Below are 26,166 nucleotides of genomic sequence, written 5' to 3'. Positions count from 1 at the left end.
TGTGGCTATCTTTCTTTGAGTTCGTTGCAAGATTACTTTCTTGCATTTTTTAGGGTGTAGTTTCCCTCTTTGTGTTGGAGTTCTCCATACATTGTCTTTTGTAGGACTGGATTTGTGTAAATATTTTGTGTACATTTTTGTGTCATGGAATATTTTGGTTTCTCCATCTATGTTAATTGAGAGTTTTGCTGGATATAGTAGCCCAGGCTGACATTCGTACTCTGCTAGGGTCTGTATGACATCTGCCCAGAATCTGGCTTTTAGAGTTTGTATTGAGAAATCTTGTATAACTTTGATAGATCTGCCTTTATATGTTTCTTGACCTTTTCCCCTTACTGCTTTTAACATTATTTCTTTGCAAACATAATTTTCATTGTGCATGTGTGTGCGTCTATGTGTGTGTGTGTGTGTGTGTGTGTGTGTGTGTGTGTGTTTATTTAACAGTAAGCTGATAAACCAGTGGTCAGTTTCTTCCTGTCTCTGCACCATTACTGACCTGTTAGTCTCTAAGACCCTGGGCCAGTGTTTTTCACCACTGGATGCTTTGACTTGGATGGATTTCACATGAATCCCAAAATGATCCCTGAGAGTTGTGTCAGTGTGTTTTTACATCCTAGCTGGGAACTTGTCCTTCTCTTTCACTTTTCACTCTTGCTTCAAGGGGTCTGTCTAGACCTGTTTTTTTTTTTTTTATGCATCAGCCCTAACTAGTTACATTGTGCCTCCCTCTATGCTGTCAGTTCTGGCACATCATGGCTATGTCTGTGCCCATGCCACACTTTTGAAATTCTCAAGCATAGTCCTTTTGCTTCTTTGTCTACTCCCAAAGCCATCACTGTGGTCATGGGGGTGAACGTCCCCTTCTGTACTGAGAACCCTTGCTTCTCCTCTGTCTCTGGCAGCCTACCAAAGATCTGCAGCCATCAGTCTGTACAGCTTAACCGCATGGTTCCTCCATGCTAGGCCAGACCATGATCCAGGAATACACTGTGCCGAATCCTGTTCTCTTACTCTTGGTAGTATCCACACTGGGTGCAGATAACTTGAGATACAAGATATGCAGTCCTATATTCCATGTTAGTACACCAGCCCTTTAGTAAAAAGTGTGTGGAAAAAACCCACATCTGTCTCGGGCTCACTAGCAAGTCTTAGTGAAAAATCTGAGGCAATAAGTTCACTGGCAATGCCTACCCACTTCTGCTGATTCCCACATTGGCCAAACTTAATGTGACCCCTTTCTTTTCTACTTAACCTGACACAGCAGCAGCCCAGCTTCCCACAGAGACTCACCACCCTCAGGGGCACAGGACATACCACATTCCTGCCCACCTTGGGTAGAGGAACCCACAGACCCTGAGCCTAGAGTTTGCCAAGGCCAACACTAAGATGGTCAAGATCAAACTAATAGGGACATCAGATCCCTTATGACCTGATGGAGGGTCTCTTATTCCTGTGTCCCCAGAGGCCTGGCTCCCTTACACTTTCTACACTGCAGAGCTGACTCCACTCATTTCACATAGTACTTTCCCCTGCCCAGCTGCCACTAGTGCTGCTGCTGCCTCCCTATGTGCTCAGATGCACTGGTACCATTCCTCTGTCACCACTCAGCAAGGACAGATGTATTGGCAGTTCTTTTAGCTTCTCAGTCTTCTCACCCTGGAGTTGGTCATGGGTTGTTTGGAACCCAAACAGGGCTCTGCTATCACTGCCACTTGAGGACTACGTAGAATTGCTCCTTCTCTCTAGACACTGTGAATCTTAACCCTTACTATATGGCTGTTTTTTTTCCCTCGGTTCTCTTAGGCCTTCAGGAGAATTGGGAGGGGCCTTCTTACTGGGATACTTAGACCCAGTTTGCAAGCCTCACTTGGACCCAGCACAGCCTACTTGTTTCTGTAGTTTTTCCATCAAGGGATGTTTAATTTAGCATGTTTATAAATTGTGACCGGTGTAAATATGTGTGTAAGGTTTGTTCCCACACTGTCACCATAGCTACAGGTCTTGGCAATGGAGGCTTGTCAAGCCCAGTTCCTCCTCCACTTATGACTCCTATACTTACCCTGCCTCAAGGAAGCCTGAACCTTGTGGCCCCTTCTGCCTTGAGAGCACAGGTTAGTTGACCATGTAGGTTTTCTTCTGGTGTCCTTGACCACTCTGGCTTGCTGAATTCTATCCTCAACTTTTCCACAAGTTTCATTGAGTTCCATCTGGAATTTGGCTGTGGGTCTTTGCATCTGTCCCCATCCACTGCTGGATGAAGCCTCTCAGGAGACAGTTATACTATGTTCCTTTCCAAAAGCACAGCAAAATATCATTAGTGTCAGAGGTTGGCATATATGATCGGTCTTAAGTTGAGTCAGTCATTGGTTGGCTGTTCCCTCTGTCTCTGCTTTATCTTTATCACTGCATGTCTTGAAGACACCACAAAGTTTGGGTTGAAGATATTTGTGTGAATTGATGGTCTTCTCCCTCCTCTGGGAGTCCTTCCTAGCTACAAGAGTTGGCCATGAGGGGAAGGAAGTTGGAAAGGAAAGATATGTGTAACACATTGCAGATGGGTAGCTGGTAAAGAGTATGTGGTTTGCTACAATCTGGGTGTAAGACTGGGGGTGAATTTGGAGAAAGTCAGGAAGTAATGAAGATGTAAATTTAGCCTACCTGCTTCCCAGGCCAAGTTGGATAGTGGGTTCAGAGTGATACGTGTACCATTACAAGATCTTTATCCTTAGAAGGGAACAAGCAGAAATGTATGTGACATTTTAGAAGTCATATATGAATGAAGTTTAGTGTCTGCATAGACATTGATGCACAAACTAGAAGTTAGTAGACCAAGGATTAGATTAACTTCTGAATTTCATTTATGATTGCTTATCTGTATTACAAAATGGCATTAATTTTTGGTTGAATCCATAAGTGTGACTACTGTGAAATAATATATCCCTACAGAATACTTTGTTGATTGCTGAAAAGTCAGTATGTGAGACTACCTCTGCATATAATGGATGATGACATCATAATTTGCATAGGGTCTGTGTGGAATGTGTATGCATGATTTTTTTAACCTCATTAATCTCATTTCTTACTTTGGATCCCATGATGAAATTCACATATGAGATTTCAATTGGCTTTCTGACACAGGCCTGAGACTAACTATCCCCAGAACATCTATGCCATGAACATTAATGAAATAACTACCCTAAGGCAAGAATGGACGATCTTAAAAACATATTTTCCATCTTATGGTTCATATTTACTTCAAATGTAAAGCCCTTGGGCCAATTGTTTGCATTCCTCTAAGGACAATTGGTCAGAGTCAGAAGAAAGTAGCTCGGGGAGTTTGTGGTCAGATTGAATGGCAGGGATTCATGGACAATTTGAGTTGCCTCTCCAGTCAGTAATGGTAATAAAAACCAGGCACACACGTGTCCATGACTACATGATCAGAGTGTGTCCATGGGACTGCACATGTAACCTCTGTTCAGGCTTACTGAATGGCAGACATGGAAAAGGCGTACACTTTGATTGTGTTCTTCCTGCTGCTAAGACTTTCTTTCATCTTGTGCAGTTTTCCAGAAGCCACTTGTTTTTGGAGAATAAATCACAATGAAAATCTTGAGAGCAACATGAGGAAGGACTGTGGTTTCATCCTTTTCACAATACCTGTTCATCTAGTGGAAGATCACTTCAGGGTGCTGCTGGATTTTCCGTGAGTGCTTCCGTTGTGTGTTCATGTTTCTGTTACTGAAATATAACTGGGAAGACAGGCATTAAGTGACTCTCCCCATTTCAAACTCATATCAATTTAGGAAACACTTGAAATTTAGTTTTTCTTTTTTCCCTTCTAGAAGTGGATCAGTTTATTTTATCTTTCTTTCTTATAGACTTTGATTTATAAAGATGGGATGTAGGAGAGATAGCACTCCCTATTTTTCTTATCATAGATTCCTCCCTTTCTCAAGAGTTGCCATTGTATGCTTGGGACACAGTTATCTCACATAGAAATACAATTCAAACCACTGGAATTAGTTTAGCATTAGAATGTTCCTTCAACTGCCTAACATAAATATGAAATATACCAATCCTGAGAAAACAGCCAATTTATACTTGTTTTCTTCCTTTGGATAGGTGAATTCATACATATTATGTATTCTTTCAGACTATTTGCATCCCAGGACATCCTGCTATCTATGTTCTTTGGCTTTTTGAGATGAAATTTACTATAGTTATGAGAGGACTGTACACTGATATTTTTGTGGTTTTTGTTTTCATTTAATTTTCCCTAGCCTGCAATATCACAACCACTCATTTGAAGAATGCTCTGTGTCAGGTTTTGTTGCATAGTCTACCTTTGAAAATTCAAATAATTATAGAGTTAATAGATTCTAGTGAAATACTTGTAGTTCTGAAAAAACAGAAGATGTCAGTGAAAGAAATGATAGCTCTTTCAATTATCTTATATCAGAGATGTTACTATGGGTAGGTGCCAACATTTTAGAGTAAAATTGAATGTTATAAGTTGTGTTATCTTTTCACTACTGAATATTCTTACTGTATTATTTTAAAATACTTTCATGTTATTAATTCTCTTGATTATAATACATTTAATACATATAATACATTTCTTCTCTTGGTGACTTACATATTGTACATGCAAATTTTGTACATTTTGCAGTGTGTACATTTTGATTCTGGTGGCTCATACAAATATTTCTTATACTTAGTCGGAAGTATCTACCCTTTATGTATTTAAGTCCTGTTCTCCATGCACAAAGGTGGATAATTTTGTTAAATATGCATATTCTGTGGGGTAATATCTGTTTACTAAAGGTACAATGGTATAACTTATTCTTTTGAAAGACATTTTCTGTTCCTCTCTAAATGTACCATGGGCAGTAAATACAATATATACAGAGAAACAGCAGTTTTAAGATGTCTTGGTCAGCTAATAAATTACCCTATGAAGAAATAGAGAGGCAAAGGGAAATTGTGGTGAGGTAGAACTGAAAAATTTCGTGGGCAATGACTTTTCAAACAAATTAAACATCATTTAAATGATAGGGAATGACAATTAAAATGTATATATTTACATTGAATACTTTTTATTTGTGGTTATAGCTTTGGAATCAGACATAGAACAGCTTTTATAATTTCCATGTTTCTGTTTATATATTCAATCTTAATTCCTTTCTTCATGGATACAGGACACATTTATTTTAAATATTCCTTTGAATCAGGTAAAAACTATAACTGGTAGGCATTCTGTTTCAAAAATGTCAACTTAAATTTTGTAAAAGTATTTTTTCATCTCCTGTTATAATTGTTGTCTCAGAGGTTTAATGCCTCTGCTAACCTAGGGCTGGTCTTGGAAGATTCTAGACTCTGTACAATCTAATCTCAGCCTCTGAGATTTGCTGCTGTGTAACGTTTTCATTTCCCTGAGGAGCTGCAAATTTCCATTCATTTTCCCGGCCCTCTGGGCTTCTCTACTCTTCTTCCTCTACCCTCAGACCTGATTTTTCTCCTTTTCCTTCTCCTCCTTCCCTCTCCCATCCAGGTCTTTCCCTCCATCTGACTTAAATGATTATTTGCTTCCCCTGTCTATGTGGGAATAAAGTGTCCTCCCTTGGGTCTTTCTTCTTGTTAAACTTCTTGGTTTCTGTGGGTTATACCATGGGTATTCTGAACTTTTTGGCTAATAGTCACTTATCAGTGAGCACATAACATGCACATCCTTTTGGTCAAGGATGATCTTTTCTAGTTCTTTAATTTGCCTGCAAAACTCATAATGTCCTCATTGTTTATAGTTGAATAGTATTCCATTGTGTAAATGTACCACATTTTCTGATTTCATTGTTCTGTTGAGGGAGATCTGTTGTATCCAGGTTCTGGCAATAATAATTAAGGATGTTATTAACATAGTGGAGCATGTGTCCTTGTTACATTTTGGAACATTTTATAGGTATACGCTCTGTTATAGCTGTGTCTTCAGGTAGAACTATTTCCTATTTTCTGAGGAACCTCCAGACTGATTTTCAAAGTGGTTGTACCAGAATGCAATCCCACTAGGAATGGAGGAGTGTTCCTCTTTCTCCACATCTTGCCAGCATCTGCTGTTACCTGAGTTTTTGATCTTAGCCATTCTGATGGGTGTGAGGTGGAATCTCAGGGTCGTTTTGAGTTGTATTTCTCTGATTATTTAGGATGTTGTACATTTATTTAGGTGCCTCTCAGCCATTCAAGATTCCTCAGTTGAGAATTCTTTGTTTAGCTCTGTACCCCATTTTTAATAAGGATGCTTGTTCTCTGTAGTCTAACTTTTTGAGTTCTTTGCATATTTTGGATATTCACCATTTTTAAAAACTTTTTATTATATATTTCTCTACTTACATTTCAAAGGTTATTCCCCTTCCTGGTTTCCTGTCCATAAGCCCCCATTCCCTTCCCTCCCCCTCCCGCATATGAGTATTCCCCCTGTACATCCCCTTTATTACCCTTCCCCATTATCCCCTGCACTGGGGGTCCACTGGTGCCCCAGCAATGCTATTCTCTGCTACATATGCAGTTGGAGCCCTGGGTCAGTCCATGTATAGTCTTTCGGTAGTGGTTTAGTCCCTGGAAGCTCTGGTTGGTTGGTATTGTTGTTTTTATGGGTTTACAAGCTCCTTCAACTCTTTCAATACTTCCTCTAATTCCTTCCAAGGGGGTCCTACTCTCAGTTCGGTGGTTTGCTGCTAGCATTGATCTCTGTTTTGGACATGCTCTGGATGTGTTTCTCAGGAGAGATATATTTCCAGTCCTTTTCTGCATGCAATGTTTTTTAGCTTCATCAATCTTATCTAGTTTTGATGGCTGTATATTTATGGGCCACATGTGTGTTAGGCTCTAAATGGTAATTTCTTGAGTTGCCTCTCTAAACTTTGCTTCCATATTCCCTCCTATGTATATTTCCCCCCCTTTAAGAAGGAGTGGGAGCATCTGAATGATATTAACCTTTTATTGGATTCAGGATTGTTAAAGATCTTTTCCTAATCTATAGGTTGCTGTTTTGCCTTACTGTGTCCTTTGCCTTACAGAAGCTTTTGTATTTTATGAAGTCTCATTTGCCAATTTTGGATCTTAGAGCCTGAGCCATTAGCGTTCTGTTCAGGAAATTCCCCCCTGTGCCAATATGTTTGAGGATTTCCCCCATTTTCTCTTTTATTAGATTCAGTATATCTGGTTTTATGTTGAGGTCCTTGATCCACTTGGATTTGAGCTTTGTACAAGAGGATAAAATGGATCAATTTGCATTCTTCTACATGCTGATCACTCATTGAACCAGCATCATTTGTTGAAAATGTCTTTTCTTCCCAATGGATGGTTTTGGCTTCTTTGTCAAAGATCAAGTATCTATAGGTGTGTAGGTTTATTTCTGGGTCCTCAATTCTATTCTATTGATCTATTGGTCTTTTTCTGCATTAAAAAATCAGTAGTCTTTCTCTACACGAAGGATAAATTGGTTAAGAAGGAAATTAGGGAGAAAATGCCCTTTACAATAATCACAAATAATGTAAAATATTATTTGTATAAAATGTGTAATGAAACAAGTGAAAGATCTATATTAAAAGAATTGCAAGTTTCTGAAAAAAGAATTTGAAGAAGACCTCAGAAGATCAAGGATCATGGATCCATGCTCATGGATCAACAGAATTTACATAATAAAAATGACCCTCTTACTAAAACCAATATATAGATTTAATGCAATCCCATCAAAGTTCCAACCCAATTCTTCACAGAGATAGAAAATTCAATTTTCAAATTTATCTGAAATAACAATAACCTAGGATGGTGAAAACAGTTTTCAACAATAAATGAACTTGTAGAGGCATCATCATTTCTGACTTCAAGATCTACTACAAGAGCAAGTGTGGTAGTGTCCACTTATAAGTGAGTACATACCATAAATGTCTTTTTGGGTCTGGGTTACATCATTCAGGGTGATATTTTCTAGTTCTTCCCATTTGCTTCTGTGCAAATTTCATTATACCCTTGTTTTTAATAGCTAAGTAGTATTACTTTGTGTAAATGAACCACATTTTCTTTATCCTTTTTTCATTTGAGGGACACCTGGATCATTTCCAGTTTCTGGCTTCCAGGTTTTTTTAAAAAATCATTTAAATTTATTTATTTATTTATTTATTTATTTATTTATTTATTTATTTATTTATCTATACACTCAAGATTTTATTCCCTTTCTGGTCCACCTATCTTCTCCTCCTCCACCCCCACACTTTCTCCCTCTCCACAATGATTTCCTCACCTCACCCAGCCCATCAGACCTCTAAACTTCCTGGGGTCTCCATTCTCTTGAGGATTAGATGCATCTTCTCTGACTGATCCGGGAGTCCTCTGCTGTATATGTGTTGGAGGCGTCATCTTACCTGGTGCATGCTGCCGGTTTCATAATCCAGTGTATTAGAGATACCAGGGGTCCAGGTTAATTGAGACTGCTGGTTCTTCTACAGAGTTGCCCTCTTCCTTAGCTTCCTCGAACTTTTGCCTAATTTAGCCAGAGGTTTCAGCAGCTTCTGTTCATGGGTTGGGTACACGTATCTGCATCTGATTCTTTAAGCTGCTTGTTGGGTCTTTTGGAGAGCAGTCAGGGTAGTCCATTTTTGTGAATGCCCCATAGCTTCAGTAATGGTGTCAGATCTTGAGGCCTCCTTTTGAGCTGGATCCTACTTTGGGCCTCTTGCTGGACCTTCCTTTCCTCAGGCTCTTCTCCATTTCCATACCTGCATTTCTTTCAGACAGGAATAATCATGTGTCAGAGCTTTGGCTGTGGGATAACAAATCAATCCCTCACTTGGTTCCATGTCTTTCTGCCAGAGGTGGATTCAATTAGTTCTGTCTCCCTACTGTAGGGTCTTTCATCTAGGGTATCCCCCACTTTGAGTTCTGAGAGTCTCTCACTTTACAGGTCTATGGTACATTCTAGAGTGTCTTCGCAATCTCCTTCCTCTCAAAGTTGCCTGTTTCTATCCTTTCTGTTGCTTCTCAGGGCTTCAGTCCTTTTCCCCCCTCCCAATACAAGATCATGTTCCCTTCTCGCCCACCCCTATTCTTTTTCCCTGGTTTCCAGTTTTTTTCTTCACACACAGCAGTGTAAATGCCCCCATGAATCTTTTAAAAATTAAACTTAAGATGTGCACATGGCTTAAAAATATACCTATGGCTAACAGAGAAACTGTTTTCACAAAATTATTCACAAATTATTCATTCAACATACTAACCTTTATGGAGTAATTTGAGGCCCAAAAAGCTTTACTTTGCCAGGAGCAAAGGTCGTTCTCATACTCTTATTTTGATCACAAAGTAGTAGACAGAATATTGTACTTAAGCTCAGAAAATAAATGAATGGATAGACGTTAAAGAATTTAACAGCAATCAAAATAATAAAGAGAAAGTTCTTTGAAAATATCAACCATAAAAATTCACCATTTTGATTAACCATTAAAATTAAGTGAAATAAAAAGAAAACAATCAATCAATAATATGAAAGCAAGAACAAAAAGGGAGAATGTAAGAGCAAGAGCTACCCTTTAAAGCAAAGACTAATGAAATATAGAAAACAACACAAACATCTAAAAATATGCTGTACAACAGATTACAGATTGTGAAAAATAATGAATCTCTTGATTTATATGACATTCAAGTGTTGAACTAAGATGATATAATTTATTTAAACACTTATAACAAGAATTGATATAGAAGCAGTAATAAAAATACTCTCATTTTTGTTATTTCTCTAATGAAGACATGAGGCAATTAACTGTATGTTAATAGGATACTTCTGATTCATGAATGGAATTAGGTCAGTTGATAACATTCCTGTGTGAGTAGGAGGGGAAAAGTTATTATGAACTTTCACAATGAAACAGTTCTGAATGGTTCCCGTTTATCAACTATTAGTTCCTAGAAGCATACTGTATATTAATTTACCCTTAAAGGAGATTCTGTCAACACGGAAAATTAGGGGATAAATATCATTAGTACATAACACTCATTGTATTCGATTTGAAGATTATTATGTTTGGAGCCACATCAGTAATTACTGTGTCTTGTTTTCAGTTTGCCAGTGAACACATACCCATATGTTCTGGTAATGCTTTTTGCCATAGAAGAGATCAACAAGAACCCTAATCTTTTACCTAACTCTACCTTGGGATTTACCTTTCTTGGAGACCAGTGTGACATTACATCAACAGATCTCAATAACCTAAATATGCTCTCAAAGTCTGGTGAGATGAATCCTAATTATATCTGTGAGTATAGTTTCTGTGATGTAGCACTTACAGGACCAACATGGACAGTTTCTGCCCGAGTGGGAACACTCCTGCAGCTCTTCAAAATTCCACAGGTGATGTTAAGTGTAATGGGTAGAGTTTAAAACACATGTTCTTTCTTTGTTTCTTTCTTATTCTTCCTTTCTTCATTCTTTACTTGTTGATATTTTATTTATTTGTTTACATCACAAATGCTGATCCTTCACTGAGTCCTTTGCCACCCCTTCTCTGAGAGGGTGGGAACCCCTTGGGTATCTCCCCACCCTGGCATATCAAGTCTCTGTCAGATTAGGTGCTTCCTCTCCCACTGAGGCCAGATAGAGGATCCAAGACTACTGAGCTGCCTTTCTGTTTTATGTACATACATACATACACACACACACACACACACACACACACACACACACACACACACACACACACACACACACACACACACACATATATATATATGGTGGTGGGCCTCATTCCAAGCAGTGTAGGTTTTTGGTTGGTGGCTCAGATTCTGAGAACTGCCAGGGATTTAGATTTGTAGACCCTTTTGGTCTTCCTGCAAACTTTCCATCTTGTACTGGGCCTTCAGTGCATCCCCCAACACTTCCATGTGTGTCCCTATCTTCTGTCTAATATTTGTCTGCGGGTAAATGCTTGTTTCCATCCACTGTTAGGTACAACAACTCAGAGGATAGCTATGCTAGATTATTGTCTGCAAGCATAAAAAAACATAATTTATAATGTCTGGGATTAATGCTTGCCCGTGGGATGGGTTTCAAGCTGGGCTGTTTATTGATTGGTCTTTCCCTCAGCCTCTGTTCCATCCCTGCATTTCTTTTAGATAGGATAAATTTTAGTTTGAAAGTTTAGTGAGTGGGTTGGTGTCCTTATCCTTCCACTGGGGGGTCTTGCATGGCTAAAGGAGTTGCCCTCTACAGATTCCATGCCTCTCCTGTTAGACATCTCAGCTAAGGTCAGCCACATTGACTTCTGGTAGCCTTCCCTATCCCAGGTCTCTGGGATTTCCTAGAGATCCTCCAAAGCAGCTAAAGATTTCCATTCCTTCCCCTGGTCCACTGGACCTTTCTCCTGTCTCTTTCTGCACCAGATACATTTTCTTGGAAAACCTTTTTCCAGCACTTTCCACTACTCTGAGGTAGTGTCTATCTTTGTTGCTGAGCTGTGTGTTTTTTGTATGCAGCAGAATGATGGATCCTGTTCACGTATTCAGTCTGTTAGTTTTTGTTGCTTTTTAATTGTGGAATTGAGTTTATTGATGTTGAGAGATATTAATGATCAATGATTGTTAGTTCCTGTCATTTTTGTTGTTGTTTGATGTGGTATTTTGTGTGTGTGTGTGTGTGTGTGTGTGTGTGTGTGTGTGTGTGATTCTCTTCTATTGTTTTTGTTATGAGATGATGCAATTCTTGTGTTTTCTTGGGTGTAGTTACCCTCCCCTTTTTTTGAATTTTCATTCTTATATTCTCTGTAGGGCTGGATTCATAGAAAGATATTGTTTAAATTTTGTTTTTTCATGGAATATATAGTTTTTTCCCATCTATAGTGATTGAGAGTTTGAGGGAGTATCATAGCCTGGTCTGGAAATTGTGTTCTCTTATAGTCTGTATATCTGTTTAGGATCTTTTGCATTTTAGAGTCTCTGTTTAGAAGTGTGGTGCAATTCTGACAGATCTGCTTTTATATGTTCCTTAGCCTTTTTCTCTTATAGCTTTTAATATTCTTTATTTTTTCATTATATTTAGTATTTTGACTTATATGTGGCATGAGAATTTTCTTTTCTTGTCCAACTATCTGGTGTTCTGTTGGCTTTTTTTAAAAAATGTATGTGACTATCTCTTTAGGTTAGGGAAGGTTTCCTTTATGATTTTGTCAAAGATGTTTTCTGGCCCTTTGCCCTGGAAGTTTTCACTCTCTTCTATTCTTACTATTCTTAGGGTTTAGTCTTTCCATTGTGTCCCAAATTTTCTGGATGTTTTGAATTAGAAAAAATTTACACTTGGCAGTTTCTTTGAGCAATGTATCAATTTCTTCTATGGTATCTTGAATACTATAAGAGATTCTCCCTTTCTTCTCTTGTATTCTGTTGGTAATGCTTAGGTCTGTAGTTCTTGCTCTTTTTCTTAGGTTTTACATCTTCAGGGCTCCCCCATTTGTCTTTTTTTTATTGCTTCCATTTCCAATTTTAGGTCTTAGGCTGTTTTATTAATCCCCTTTACCTGTTTACATGTTCCTGCATTTCTTTGAGAGATGTATTTGTTTGCTCTTTAATGGCTTCTATATGTTCGATTTTGTTTTTAATGTGAATTATTTTCTCCTCTTTAAGGCTTCTATCACATTCATGAGATGGTAGCTAAGGCTACTGTCTTTCTTTTCATTTGTGTTTTGATATCTAAGGCTTGCTGGAGTAGGAGAGATGGGTTCTGATGTTACCATATTGCTTCAGCTTCTGTTGATTATATTCTTGACTTGCTTTTCACCATCTAGTTGTCTCTGGTGTTAGCATGAGTGTCCTACATTGAAACAGTACTCCTTCCAGGCAGGTGGGGCTGTATGTTTTGGGTTTGAGCAGACTTCCTTAGAGCCAGGAAGGGCTGTGGACTGGGAAGTGGTGTGATGATCTGTGAATGCTGTGTGCCATGTTAGAACCACAGTCTTGGGAGATAGCCAGAGGTATAGAGTATGGCATGATATGCTGCCCCCTGACCATTGCTGCTACAGGTTTGGACTGGAAGGAAGATGGAACTCTGGCTGCTAGGCTTGGTTCCCTGCAGGGGTGGAATAGTGGCTATGCCTCATCTCTGGGTGTCTGGTTAGAGCCTACCGCTTAGGAGGCTGATACAGCTGTGGGTTGGTGTGCTGTGTGCTGCTTCGTGTCTCTCTGGTTTGAGCTCAGTCCAGAAGCATTCAGAGCTCAGGAGATGCTGATTGTAGATATTTCAAGAATCCTGAGATAGTGTCTTTGCAGATTTGCATAACCATAATGGTTTACAAAGAAGAGAAAAACCCATCTTTGCCTTAACCAACTAGGCCTGGTTTTTTTGTCTTTGTTTTTGTTTTGGAGACTTTTTATGACTGCTTCTACTTCTTTAGCAGTTAAGAGACTAATTCAATGCTTTATCTGATCCCAATTTGACTTTGGTTCCTGGTATCTGTCTATCATTTAAAATGTAAATAAAATGAAAAAGAAAACTCTTCTCATGTAATATTAATGCTTTAAATTTGAAAGAAAAATGCTAAATTTAGAAATAAGAATTTTATAGACTATGGAGAAAGGTCAGTAGTTTTCCAACTTACTGGAAGGAAAATATTATTTCAATGTGGTAAACAAATAGTCCTTTCTCCTATTTGCAAATGAGGCTTTTAAATTTCAGATCTTAAAGTTAACTTCTTGCCAGTGTCATTTCTCATGTTACTTCTGGTATTCTGTTTTATTTAGGTTACATATGGACCATTTCATGATAGTCTGAGTGACCGTGATCTGTTTCCTCATTTATATCAGATCGCACCAAAGGACACTAGCCTCGTTCTTGCCATGGTATCCTTGATGATTCATTTCCTCTGGAAATGGGTGGGACTGGTTATCTTAGATGATGACCAGGGTGTTCAGTTTCTCTCAGATATGAAAGAAGAAGTGAAGACAAACGAAATTTGTTTAGCTTTTGTGAATATGATCCCAGCAAACATGCAGTTATACATAGAAAGGGCTGAGACTTATTATTTTCAAATAATGACATCATCAGCAAATGTTGTCATCATTTATGGTAATGTGAACTCTACTCTAGAAGTGAGCTTTAGAAGATGGGAAATGTTAGGCATATGGAGATTGTGGATCACTACCTCACAATGGGATGTCATCTCAAGGTCAAGAGACTTCACCATTGACTCTTTCCATGGAACTTTGTCTTTGTCACACCATTATCAGGAGATTTCTACTTTTAAGCATTTTATTCAGAAAACAAACTTTTCTGCTTACCCAGAAGCTGTTTCTCTGGTGAGATTGGGATGGATCTATTTTAACTGTTCAGTGTCTGTATGTGAATGCAAAACACTGAATCATTGCTTATCTAATACTATATTGGAATTATTACCGTGGCACAGTTTTGACATGGCCATGAATGATGAGCGTTACAACATATATAATGCTGTTTATGCTGTGGCCCATGCCTTTCACAATATGCGTCTCCAACAAGTAGATATAAAAGTATTGGAAAGTTGGGAAGGGCTAATTCCTAGATGCATGCAGGTAAATATGACTCTAGGTTGTTTCAAGTTGACATTTAAAATAAACATACTCCACCTCAATTAGTATCTAAATTGGATACCAACATCTTAGTTACAAACTGGGCAAGGATGAATCCCAGTATTTGAAAGGAAAAAATATCCCTCGTTAAACATATATATATGTGGCTAATGAGCAAAGCCAAAAGACCATAAGGTTTATGTTAAGTGAGAGACTCAATACACATAAATTAAACACATACATACACACACACACACAATGTTATTTTAACATGTTTGTTAATTACTTTGCATTAAAGAATTTTGAATGAGAGATTAAAGAGTAAAAAAATATCCTCCACAAAAGTGTTAGTCCTTAAAGTGTTAGTATAATTAATAATAAGGTTATGCATTTTTAGGTAAATGACTTTCTGAAGAATGTAAGACTTATCAATCCTATAGGAGACCCAGTGAATATTAATCAAGGAAGAAATTTAGATGCAATGTATGACATTTTCAACGTTTTGAATTTTCCACAAGGTTATGTACTAAAGGTGAAAGTAGGACAGTTTTCTCCTTATTTTGCACATGACCAACAACTCTTCTTATCTGAAGACATGATAGAGTGGGCCACAGGAAGTAGACAGGTAGGTTGCCTCAAATTTTAATTTTAGTTAAACTTCTAAGCAGCACTTTTTCGTTGTATTTATTTCATTTTCCATTTTCGAGGATTATATATTTTCTTGAATTAATTTACATATTCATGCTATTATGTAGCAGAATCCATGTTTACATATTGGTAACATTGCATTTTATATTAAAATATACTGAAAATAAGTTCATTTATATGTCAATATTTTGAAAAATACTATATATGGAAGGAGAAAGTGATATCTGTTATTTACACATATTTTTCTCAGTTTTCCACTTCGGTGTGCAGTATGCCTTGCCATCCTGGTTTCAAGAAATCCCATCAGGAAGGAAAAGCAGACTGCTGTTTTGATTGTTCCCGATGTCCTGCAAATGAGATTTCCAACACAACAGGTCATTGCATGGTTTGGGAGGAAATTCTTCAGACTGACTATCTTGTTCCACATGCATTATGTATATGAAAAAGCCTGAAAGGAACCTTAAAGATAAAATCTCCTTTTATTTTAATCAATTTATATGATAAGTAGTATTTCCCCTAGATAAAACACTCACACTATTGCTTCAGTCACATTTCTTGACTATTACTAGACCCATGTAAGGGTGTATTTTTTCAGAGAAATAGGCTTGAGAGCTAAATATTATGGTAAGTATTACTTTTCTCAGAAATTTCACATATTTTATTACTTGTTATTGTTTCTACCAATATGTAGATCAAACTGAAAATACAAATCATTCATAGCCATATCATACTAATTCCCAGATAGGTTACTGAAAATGATCTGGTGCTCAAAGATTCTATGTTCAGTTTAATAAATATGCATTCTTTTGGTGGTCAATTATCCTGTCAAGCATAAAATCAATGGATATGCTATATTTTATGTTGTCATCTTGTTCACAGGTCAGTGATGAAAGTAACACATGGAAATAAAATTTGTGATTAAGGCATAAAACTGACATGAATATAAGCAAATCAGCTATGAGATGACATAAATAGTTGTGGTTACATGCTTGTGAGGCAAGAGTCAGTTTTTAAATTAATAATATTGATTATATATTAGGTGATTGAAGTAATTTTTAATAGTATAATTATAAAAAATTAACTATTAGAAAATATTATGACTAGAAATATATTAAAAATTAATGTAGTTTAAAGTCAAAGGTAAATCCAGATGTAGAGATATCACATGGAAAAAAGATGATCTATTTTTTTTTTGTAAAGGCTTTAAGATTGGTTTATATAGTAGAAAATAATTTTTATATTTTCAGTACTATTTATATAAATTCCCTTTATTCTTTGATCCTGCTTTTTTTATTAGATATATTTCTTTTTTCCCATCTTTATTAGATTGGGTATTTCTTATTTACGTTCCAAATGATTTTCCCTTTCCTGGTTTCCAGGCCAACATTCCCCCAACCCATCTCCCTCCCTTCTATATGGGTGTTCCCCTCCCCATCCTCCCCCTATGACTGTCTCCCTCCAAGAATCCTGTTCACAGGGGGTCCAGCCTTGACAGGACAAAGGGCTTTCCCTTCCACCACTGCCCTTACTACGTTATTCATTGCTCCCTATGCAGTTGGAGCCCAGGGTCAGTCCATGCATAGTGTTGGGTAGTGGCTTAGTGCCTGGAACCTCTGTTTGGTTGGCATTGCTGTTCATATGGGGTCTCAAGCCCCTTCAGCTCTTTCACACCTTTCTGATTCTTTCAGTAGGGGTCCTGTTCTAGATGGGCTTTGCTGCTGTTATTCGCCTATGTATTTGCATATTCTGGCTGTGTCTCTCAGGCTAGATATACATATGCTTCCTGTCAGCCTGCACTTCTTTGCTTCATCCATCTTATCTAACTCGGTGGCTGTATATGTATGAGCAACACGTGTGCAGGCTCTGAATAGGCATTCCTTCAGCCACTGTTCTAAACTTTGTCTCCCTATCCCTGCCCAAGGGTATTCTTTTTCCTCTTTTAAAGGCCATTTAGGCCAGCCATCTTGAGTTTCATGTGTTCTGTGCATCTATGGTAATTCAAGCATTTGGGCTAATAACCACTTATCAATGAGTGCATATCATGCGTGTTTTTCTGTGATTGGTTTACCTCACCCAGGATTATATTTTACAATTCTATCCATTTGTCTATGAATTTCATAAAGTCATTGTTTTTGATAGCTGAGTAGTATTCCATTGTGTAGATGTACCACATTTTCTGTATCCATTCCTCTGTTGAAGGGCATCTGGGTTCTTTTTAGCTTCTGGCTATTATAAATAAGGCTGCTATGAACATAGTGGAGCATGTGTCTTTTTTATATGTTGGAGCATCTTTTGCGTATATGCCCAAGATAGGTATAGCTGGGTCCTCAGGTAGTGCAATGTCCAATTTTCTGAGAAACGTTCAAACTGATTTCCAGAATGGTTGTTCCAGTCTGCAATCCCACCAACAATGGAGGAGTCTTCCTCTTTCTCCATATCCTCGCCAGCATCTGCTGTCGCTGGAGTTTTTGATCTTAGACATTCTGACTGATATGTGGTGGAATTTCAGAGTTGTTTTGACTTGCATTTCCCTTATGATTAAAGGTGTTGAACATTTCTTTAGATACTTCTCAGCCATTCAACATTCCTCAGTTGGGAATTCTTTGTTTAGCTCTGAACCCCATTTTTTAATATGGTTATATGTCTCTCTGAAGTCTAAATTAGTGAGTTCTTTGTATATTTTGGATATAATCCCTCTATAAGTTGTGGGCTTGGTAAAGATCTTGCCCAATATGTTGGTTGCCATTTGGTCCTAACAACAGTGTCCTTTGTCTTACAGAAGCTCGCAGTTTTATGAGATCCCATTGTTCGATTCTTGATCTTAGAGCATAAGCCATTGGTGTTTTGTTCAGAAAATTTTCTCTAGTGCCCATGTGTTCGAGATTCTTCCCCACTTTTTCTTATATTAGTTTGAGTGTATCTGGTTTGATGTGGAGGTCCTTAATCTAATTGGACTTAAGCTTTGTACAGGATAAGAATGGTTTGATCTGCATTCTTCTACATGCTGACCTCCAGTTGAACAGCACCATTTGCTGAAAATGCTATCTTTTTTCATTGGATGGTTTTGGCTCCTTTGTCAAAAATCAAGTGACCATAGGTGTGTGGGTTTATTTCCTTATGTTCAATTATATTCCACTGGTCTATCTGCTTGTCTCTGTACCAATAGTATACAGGTTTTTTTTTTCACTATTGCTCTGTAATACTGCTTGAGATCAGGGATAGTGATTCCTCCAGAAGTCCTCTAATTGTTGATGATAGTTTTAGCTGTCCTGGGCTTTTTGTTATTCCAGTTGTGTCTGCAAATTGTTCTATGTAACCCTAAGAAGCATTGGATTGGAATTTGGTGGTGAGTGCATTAAATCTCTAGATCACTTTTGATCAAATGGGCATTTTTACTATATTAATCCTGCCAATCCATGAGCATGGGAGATCCTTCCATCTTCTGAGATCTTTGATTTCTTTCTTCAGAGGCTTAAAGTTCTTATAAAACAGATATTACACTTGCTTGGTAAAGTCACCCCCATGTATTTTATATTATTTGGGACTATTATGAAGGGTGTCATTTCCTTAATTTCTTCCTCAGCTTGGTTCTCTTTTGTGTAGAGGAAGGCTACTGCTTTATTTGAGTTAATTTTATGCCCAGCTACTTTGCTGAAGGTGTTTATCAGTTTTAGTAGTTCTCTGGTGGAACTTTTGGCATCACTTAAGTATACTATCATACCATCTGCAAATTGTAATATTTTGACTTCTTCCTTTCCAATCTGTATCCCTTTGATCTCCTTTGTTGTCTGATTGCTCTGGCTAGGACTCTGAGAACTATAGTGAATAAGTAGGGAGAGAATGGGCAGCTTTGTCTAGTCCCTGATTTTAGTGGGATTGCTTCAAGTTTCTCTCCATTTTGTTTAATGTTAGCTACTGGTTTTCTGTATATGGCTTTTACTATGTTCAGGTATTGGCCTTGAATTCCTATTCTTCCCATATCGTTTATCATGAAGGGGTGATAAATTTTGTCACATGATTTCTCAGCATTTAATGAAATGATCAAGTGGTTTTTATCTTTCAGTTTGTTTATATAATGGATTACATTGATGGTTTTCCATATATTAAACCATCCCTGCATGCCTCGGATGAAGCCTACTTGGTCATAATGGATGATTGTTGTGATATGTTCTTAGTTTCAGTTTGCAAGAATTTTATTGAGCATTTTTCCGTCGACATTCATAAGGGAAATTGGTCTGAAGTTCTCTTTCTTTGTTGGGTCTTTGTGTGGTTTAGGTATAAGAGTAATTGTGGCTTCATAGAAGGAATTCAGTAACTCTCGTTCTGTTTCAATTTTGTGGAATAGTTTGGATAGTATTGGTATGAGGTCTTCTATGAAAGTCTGATAGAATTCTGCACTGAACACATCTGGACTTGGGCTCTTTTTGGTTGGGAGACTTTTAATGACTGCTTCTATTTCTTTAGGAGTTTTGGGATTGTTTCAATGGTTTATCTGTTACAGATTTAACTTCAGTGCTTGGTATCTGTCTAGGAAATTGTCCATTTCCTCCAGATTTTCATGTTTTGTTGAATATATGCTTTTGTTGTAGGACCTGATGATTTTTTGAATTTCCTCTGACCCTGTTGTTTTGTCTCCCTTTTTATTTCTGATTTTGTTAATTTGGACACACTCTCTGAGCACTCTGATTCGTCTGGCTAAGGGTTTATCTATCTTGTTGATTTTCTCAAAGAACCAACTTTTGGTTCTGTCGATTCTTTGTATAGTCCTTTTTCTTTCTTCTTGGTTGATTTCAGCTCTGAGTTTCATTATTTCTACTGCCTTCTACTCCTCTTGGTCATATTTGCTTCCTTTTGTTCTAGAGCTTTTAGGTGTGCTGTCAAGCTGCTGATATATACTCTCTCCTGTTTCCTTCTGCAGGCACTCAGAGCCTTGAGTTTTCTTAACACAACATTCATTGTGTCCCATTAGTTTGGGTATTTTTTACTTTCATTTTCATTAAATTCTAAGAAGACTTTTCTTTGATTCTTTATTTCTTCCTTGACCAGGTTATCTTTGAGTAGAACATTGTTCAACTTCCATGTATATGTAGGTATTCTTCCCTTATTGTTATTGAAGAGCAGCTTTATCCCGCTGTGGTCTGAGAAGATACATGGGATTATTTCTTTCTTTCTGTATCTGCTGAGGCCTGTTTTGTGACCATTCATATGGTCAATCTTGGAGAAATTACCACTAGGTGGTGAGAAGAATGTATATCCTTTTGTTTTAGGGTTGAATGTTCTATAAATATCTCTTAAGTCCATTTGATTCATAACTTCTCTTATTCTGTCTATGTCTCTGTTTAATTTGTTTCCATGATCTCTCCATTGATGAGAGTGGGGTGTTGAAATCTCCTATTATTATTGTGTGAGGTGCAATGTGTGCTTTGAGCTTTAGTAAGGTTTCTTTTTTGTATGTAGGCACCCTTGTATTTGGAGCATAAATATTTAGGATTGAGAACTCATCTTGGTGAATTTTTCCTTTGATGAATATGAAGTGTCCTTCCTTATCTTTTTTGATGATTTTGGTTCAAAATCAATTTTATTCGATATGAGAATGACTACTCCAGCTTGCTTTTTCAGAACATTTGCTTGGAAAGTTGTTTTCCAGCCTTTTACTCTGAGGTAGTGTCTGTCTTTTTTTCTGAGATGTATTTCCTGTAGGCAGCAAAATTCTGGGTCCTCATTACATATCTATTTTTTTAATCTGTGTTATTTTCTTGGTGGATTGAGTCCATTGATGTTGAGAGATGTTAAGGAATAGTGATTGTTCCTTCCTGTTATCTTTGTACTTGGATGTGAGATCATGTCTGTGTGCTTGTCTTCTCTTTGTTTTGTTGCAAAACGATTGTTTTCTTGCTCTTTCTAGGTTGTAGCTTGCCTCCTTTTATTGGGCTTCATCATTTATTTACCTTTTAGGGCTGGATTTGTAGAAAGATATTGTGTAAATTTGGTTTTGTCATGGAATCTCTTGGTTTCTCAATCTATGTTAATTGAGAGTTTTGGTGGATACAGTAACCTGGGCTGGCATTTTTATTCTCTTAGGTTCTGTAGGACGTCTGTCCAGGATCTTCCAGCTTTCATAGTCTCTGGTGAGAAGTCTGGTGTGGAACTTCCAGGGACTAAGCCACTACCCAAAGACTATACATGGACTTACCCTGGACTCTCACCTCATAGGTAGCAATGAATAGCGTAGTAAGAGCACCAGTGTAAGGGGAAGCCTTTGGTCCTGCTAAGACTGAACCCCCAGTGAACGTGATTGTTGAAGGGAGGGCGGTAATGTGGGGAGGATGGGGAGGAGAACACCCATATAGAAGGGGAGGTGGAGGGGTTAGGGGGATGTTGGCTCAGAAATCAGGAAAGGGAATAACATTCGAAATGTACATAAGAAATATTCAAGTTAATAATAATTTAAAAAAAGAAAAAAAAGAGAAGTCTGGTGTGATTCTGATAGGTTTGCCTTTATATGTTGCTCGACCTTTTTCCCTTGATGCTTTTAATATTCTTTCTTTGTTTAGTCCATTTCGTGTTTTGACTATTATGTCACGGGAAGTTTGTTTTTTGGTCCAATCTATTTGGAGTTCTGTAGGCTTCTTGTATGTTTATGTTCATCTCTTTCTTTAGGTTAGGGAAGTTTTCTTCTTTGATTTTGTTGAAGATATTTACTGGTCCTTTGAGTTGGGTATCCTCACTCTCTTCTATACCTATCATACTTAAGTTTGATCTTCTCATTGTGTCCTGGATTTTCTGTATGTTTTGGGCCAGTAGCTTTTCCTGTTTTACATTATCTTTGACACTTGTGTCGATGATTTCTATGGACTCTTCTGCTCCTGAGATTCTCTCTTCTATCACTTGTATTCTGTTGGTGATGCTTGTATCTATTGCTCTTTGTCTCTTCCTTTGGTTTTCTATATCCAGGTTTGTCTCCCTTTGTTTCCTTTGTTGTTTTTATATCCATTTTCAATTCTTTCACCTGTTTGATTGTGTTGTCCTTTAATTCTTTCATGGATTTTTGTGTTTTCTCTCTTAGAGCTTCTACTTGTTTACTTGTGTTTTCATGCATTTCTATGAGGGAGTTCTTTACATCTTTCTTAACGTCCTCCATCATCATGATCAAATGTGATTTTAAATCTAGATCTTGCTTTTCCGGTGTGTTTGGGTATTCAATGTTTTCTTTGGTGGGAGATTTGGGCTCTGATGATGACATGTAGTCTTCGTTTCTGTTGCTTGGGTTCCTGCACTTGCCTCCTGTTATCAGGTTGTCTATTTTGTTACCTTGTACTGCTATTTCTGACTTTGGCTTGACTGTCCTTTAGGCCTGTGTGTCAGGAGTGCTGTAGACCTGTTTTCCTGTTTTCTTTCAGGAACAGAGTTTTCTGCTTTTGGGCATGTAGTCTTTCCTGTCCACTGGCTTTCAGCTGTTCCTGTGGGCATTTGTCCTGTGTCCACCTGGCAGGTCACTTGGAGTAGAAAAGTTGGTCTTATATCTGGTCTCGGGCTTTAATTTGCTTCTCAGGGCTTGGTTTCAACTCTCTGTGAGGGCAGCAAGCAGAAGGGCCTACCCCTACTTCTGGGTCCCTGTGCTCAGGGTGCCCTGATGGCGCTAGGTGCTTTCCTCTAGAGTCAGAAATGTGGGCAGAGATTAGTCTCCTCTGGTTTTCCAGATGTGTCTGCCCCTCTGAAGTTCTAACTCTCCCTCATGTGGGATTTGGGTGCAGGGAACTGTTTTAACCGGGTCCATTCAGATCTGGGCGCAGTCTGGACTCCAAGGCTCCTGCAGCTTGACTGCCTCTATCTTCCTGTTCCCAGAGGCCCTATACAGTTTCCTCTTGGGCCAGGGATGTGGGTAAAGGTGGGCAGAAGTGACGGTCTCTCCTGCCCTGCAGTCTCAGGACTGCCCACATGTCTGGGCGATGAGCTCTCCCACGGGTCTTGGGAGCAGGGAGCTGTGGGCCAGGATCAGAGAGTTTTGGGGTCAGCTAGAAACTGGAAGTGTCCAGTCCCAGAGGAGTTTTGCCTTTGTGTGTCCTGAGTCCAACAGACAGGTCACTTGGGGCAGAAAAGTTGGTCTTACCTCTGGTCTCAGGTCTGAAGTCACTCCTCAGTTCTTGGTTTCAGCTCTCCATGAGGGTAGCAACCCGATATATTTTTTTACTTACATTTCAAATGCTATTCCCTTTCCCAGTTTCCTGTCCCTAAGCCCCCATCCCATATCACTCCCCCATACGGGTATTCCCCCCATCCACCCCCCTTACTACCCATATTCCCCTGCACTGGGCGTCCAACCTTGACATGACTAAGGGGAACTTCCACAGGTGCCCCAAGAAGACTATTCTCTGTTATATATGCTGTTGGAGCCTTGGGTCAGTCATGTATAGTATTTCCGTAGTAGTGTAATCCCTGGAAGCTCCATTTGGTTGGCATTTTTGTAAAGATGATCAATATTAATGAGCTGTTGTGAAGTGGTTAGCATATAATGCCAGAAGAATAAGGGCTAAGGATAATACAGCATATGAAAGATGTCATATAATTTTTATGATTATGATACTATCCCATAAATATACAGCTAATGTTAATTAATTATCAACTCACTATTGACTACATATAACATTATTGGATAGAATTTTTTCATATTTTTATTTACTTTTAATATTCTATAGGAGTTCTAAAATAAGACTTCTGATATGTATATGATGTTAATTATGATATGCCTAAACATAAATGCAATGCATATACCTATGATTTTAATCAATATTATTGAGTAAATGAGAGACTATGTGAAAAAATATATTTCTCAGTGGAGAGCATCAATATTGGACATATATAATTCTTCAATTTAATGTAACATGTGTGAATTACAATAAAAGTAACAAAACATATCAAAGTGGAATATAAAACTCCTAGGAGGGAAAATTATTCCCATTTCTCTTACTATGTGTCATCTCAATTTGGTAGAATTTAGAAAATTATTTCTTTTATATTGCTTTTCCATGAAGTTCTTCTTTCATTTGTATGTTAATACAAATCAACTTTTACAATTGTAGAACTGAAAGATATGTAAATGCCATGCCTCCCTAAAATGAATATGTGTAAACAAAACCCAAAGTGGTGGAAATGTGAAGTATCTCTTTGTAAGGCAATAATTTCACATTATCTAAACTTTGAGCAATAGAATCTTTATCCCTGATAAACAGAATTTTAAAGGGAGAGATTCCTATGTCCCTATGACCATATGAAAACAGACCCATAGGTTATTAATTCAGACAGTTTAGCTAACATAAATCCAACTTTTTCTGAGAACCCAACTGGCACATTCTCATGAACACTGTGTATAAAATTGAGACAACTACAAGTGGCCAAGTATTAGCTATGTTCTTATACAGTACCAAATTGCTAAGACACAATATATTTTTTCTTACTCTCAAGATAATTAAAATATCTCATAAATATGCAAGGTAAATAAAATTTTTATTTATAACACAAACACCAAAGGTTTTCTTTTACCACATATATGAAAGATACTGTAAAATAAGAAATGCTGCTTTAGAGCTATGGTTCTTCATAGCAACAAAGAAGGAAGGTTGTGCTAAGGTTCTTCAGAATCTTTGGCTGAGATATCCTATGAATTAGAGACAATGCAGAGCTATGCTGGTGATTCTTTGTTTTGCCAATAGACTCAGAGGAGTGTGTGAAGTGTCCAGAAGATTGGTATGCCGACACAGAGCAAACCCACTGCCTGCCAAAAGCTGTGACATTTCTGGCTTATGAAGATCCTTTGGGGATGGCTCTTGTCTGCCTGGCCCTGTGCTTCTCTGTACTTACAGCTCTTGTCCTTGGGGTCTTTCTGAAGCACAGAGAAACTCCCATTGTGAAGGCTAATAACCGTACTCTCAGCTACATTCTGCTAACGGCCCTTATATTTTGCTTTCTCTGCTCCTTGCTCTTTGTTGGAAATCCAAATACTACAACATGTATCCTACAGCAGACTACATTTGGAATTCTGTTCACTGTGTCCGTGTCCACAGTCTTGGCCAAAACTCTTACTGTGGTTCTGGCCTTCAGGATCACTCTTCCAGGCAGAAGAATGAGGGGATTGATGGTATCAAGGATACCTAAATACATCATTCCCATCTGTACAGTTGTCCAAATAATTCTCTATGGAATATGGCTATGGACATCACCTCCCTTTGTTGACATTGATACACACTCTGAACATGGCTGCATCACCATCACATGCAGCAAAGGCTCAGTTATGGCATTCTATTGTGTTCTTGGATACTTAGGATCTCTGGCCCTAGTGAGCTTCACAGTGGCTTTCTTGGCCAGGAATCTACCTGACACATTCAATGAAGCCAAGTTCCTGACATTCAGCATGCTGGTGTTCTGCAGTGTTTGGATCACCTTCCTTCCTGTCTACCATAGCTCCAAGGGAAAAGTCATGGTAGCAGTTGAAGTGTTTTCTATTCTGGCCTCCAGTATGGGCCTGCTAGGGTGTATCTTTATCCCGAAATGCTACATTATTTTGTTAAGACCAGACAGAAACTCAATTCAAAAGTTCCGAGACAAAACACAGATGAATCAATGAATATTTCTTAACTTTTAAATCATGTGTGAAGTTATTGCATAGCTTGAAGAAAACTATGTTTTATTACAAACCTCATATATTAGATTTAACATGTTATTGGTATTCATACAAGTCAATCATATTCTTTTTTTTTATTATTAACTTGAGTATTTCTTATATACATTTCAAGTGTTATTCCCTTTCCCGGTTTCCGGGCTAACATCACCCTCCCCCCTCCCCTTCCTATGGGTGTTCCCCTCCCAACCCTCCCCCCATTGCCGCCCTCCCCCCATAGTCTAGTTCACTGGGGGTTCAGTCTTAGCAGGACCTAGGGCTTC

General features: G+C 38.1%; 1 protein-coding gene across 1 annotated transcript; it reads left to right on the top strand.

Annotated features, from left to right (window-relative positions):
• The first annotated feature begins 3,491 nt into the window (after nt 1-3,491).
• On the top strand, nt 3,492-25,849 carry Vom2r56 (vomeronasal 2 receptor, 56). Its single transcript, NM_001099484.1, is given in 6 exon segments — nt 3,492-3,706; nt 10,111-10,411; nt 13,777-14,583; nt 14,978-15,205; nt 15,479-15,602; nt 24,939-25,849. Coding segments are annotated over 6 exon segments (2,586 nt in total).
• The last annotated feature ends 317 nt before the right edge of the window (nt 25,850-26,166 follow it).

Source organism: Rattus norvegicus, chromosome 7 (assembly GCF_021556685.1).
Source record: "Rattus norvegicus strain SHRSP/BbbUtx chromosome 7, alternate assembly SHRSP_T2T, whole genome shotgun sequence".
NCBI classification, from domain to species: Eukaryota; Metazoa; Chordata; class Mammalia; order Rodentia; family Muridae; genus Rattus; species Rattus norvegicus.
The sequence above is the reverse complement of the archived record's forward strand: the minus strand, read 5'-3'. Positions and strand labels throughout refer to the sequence as shown.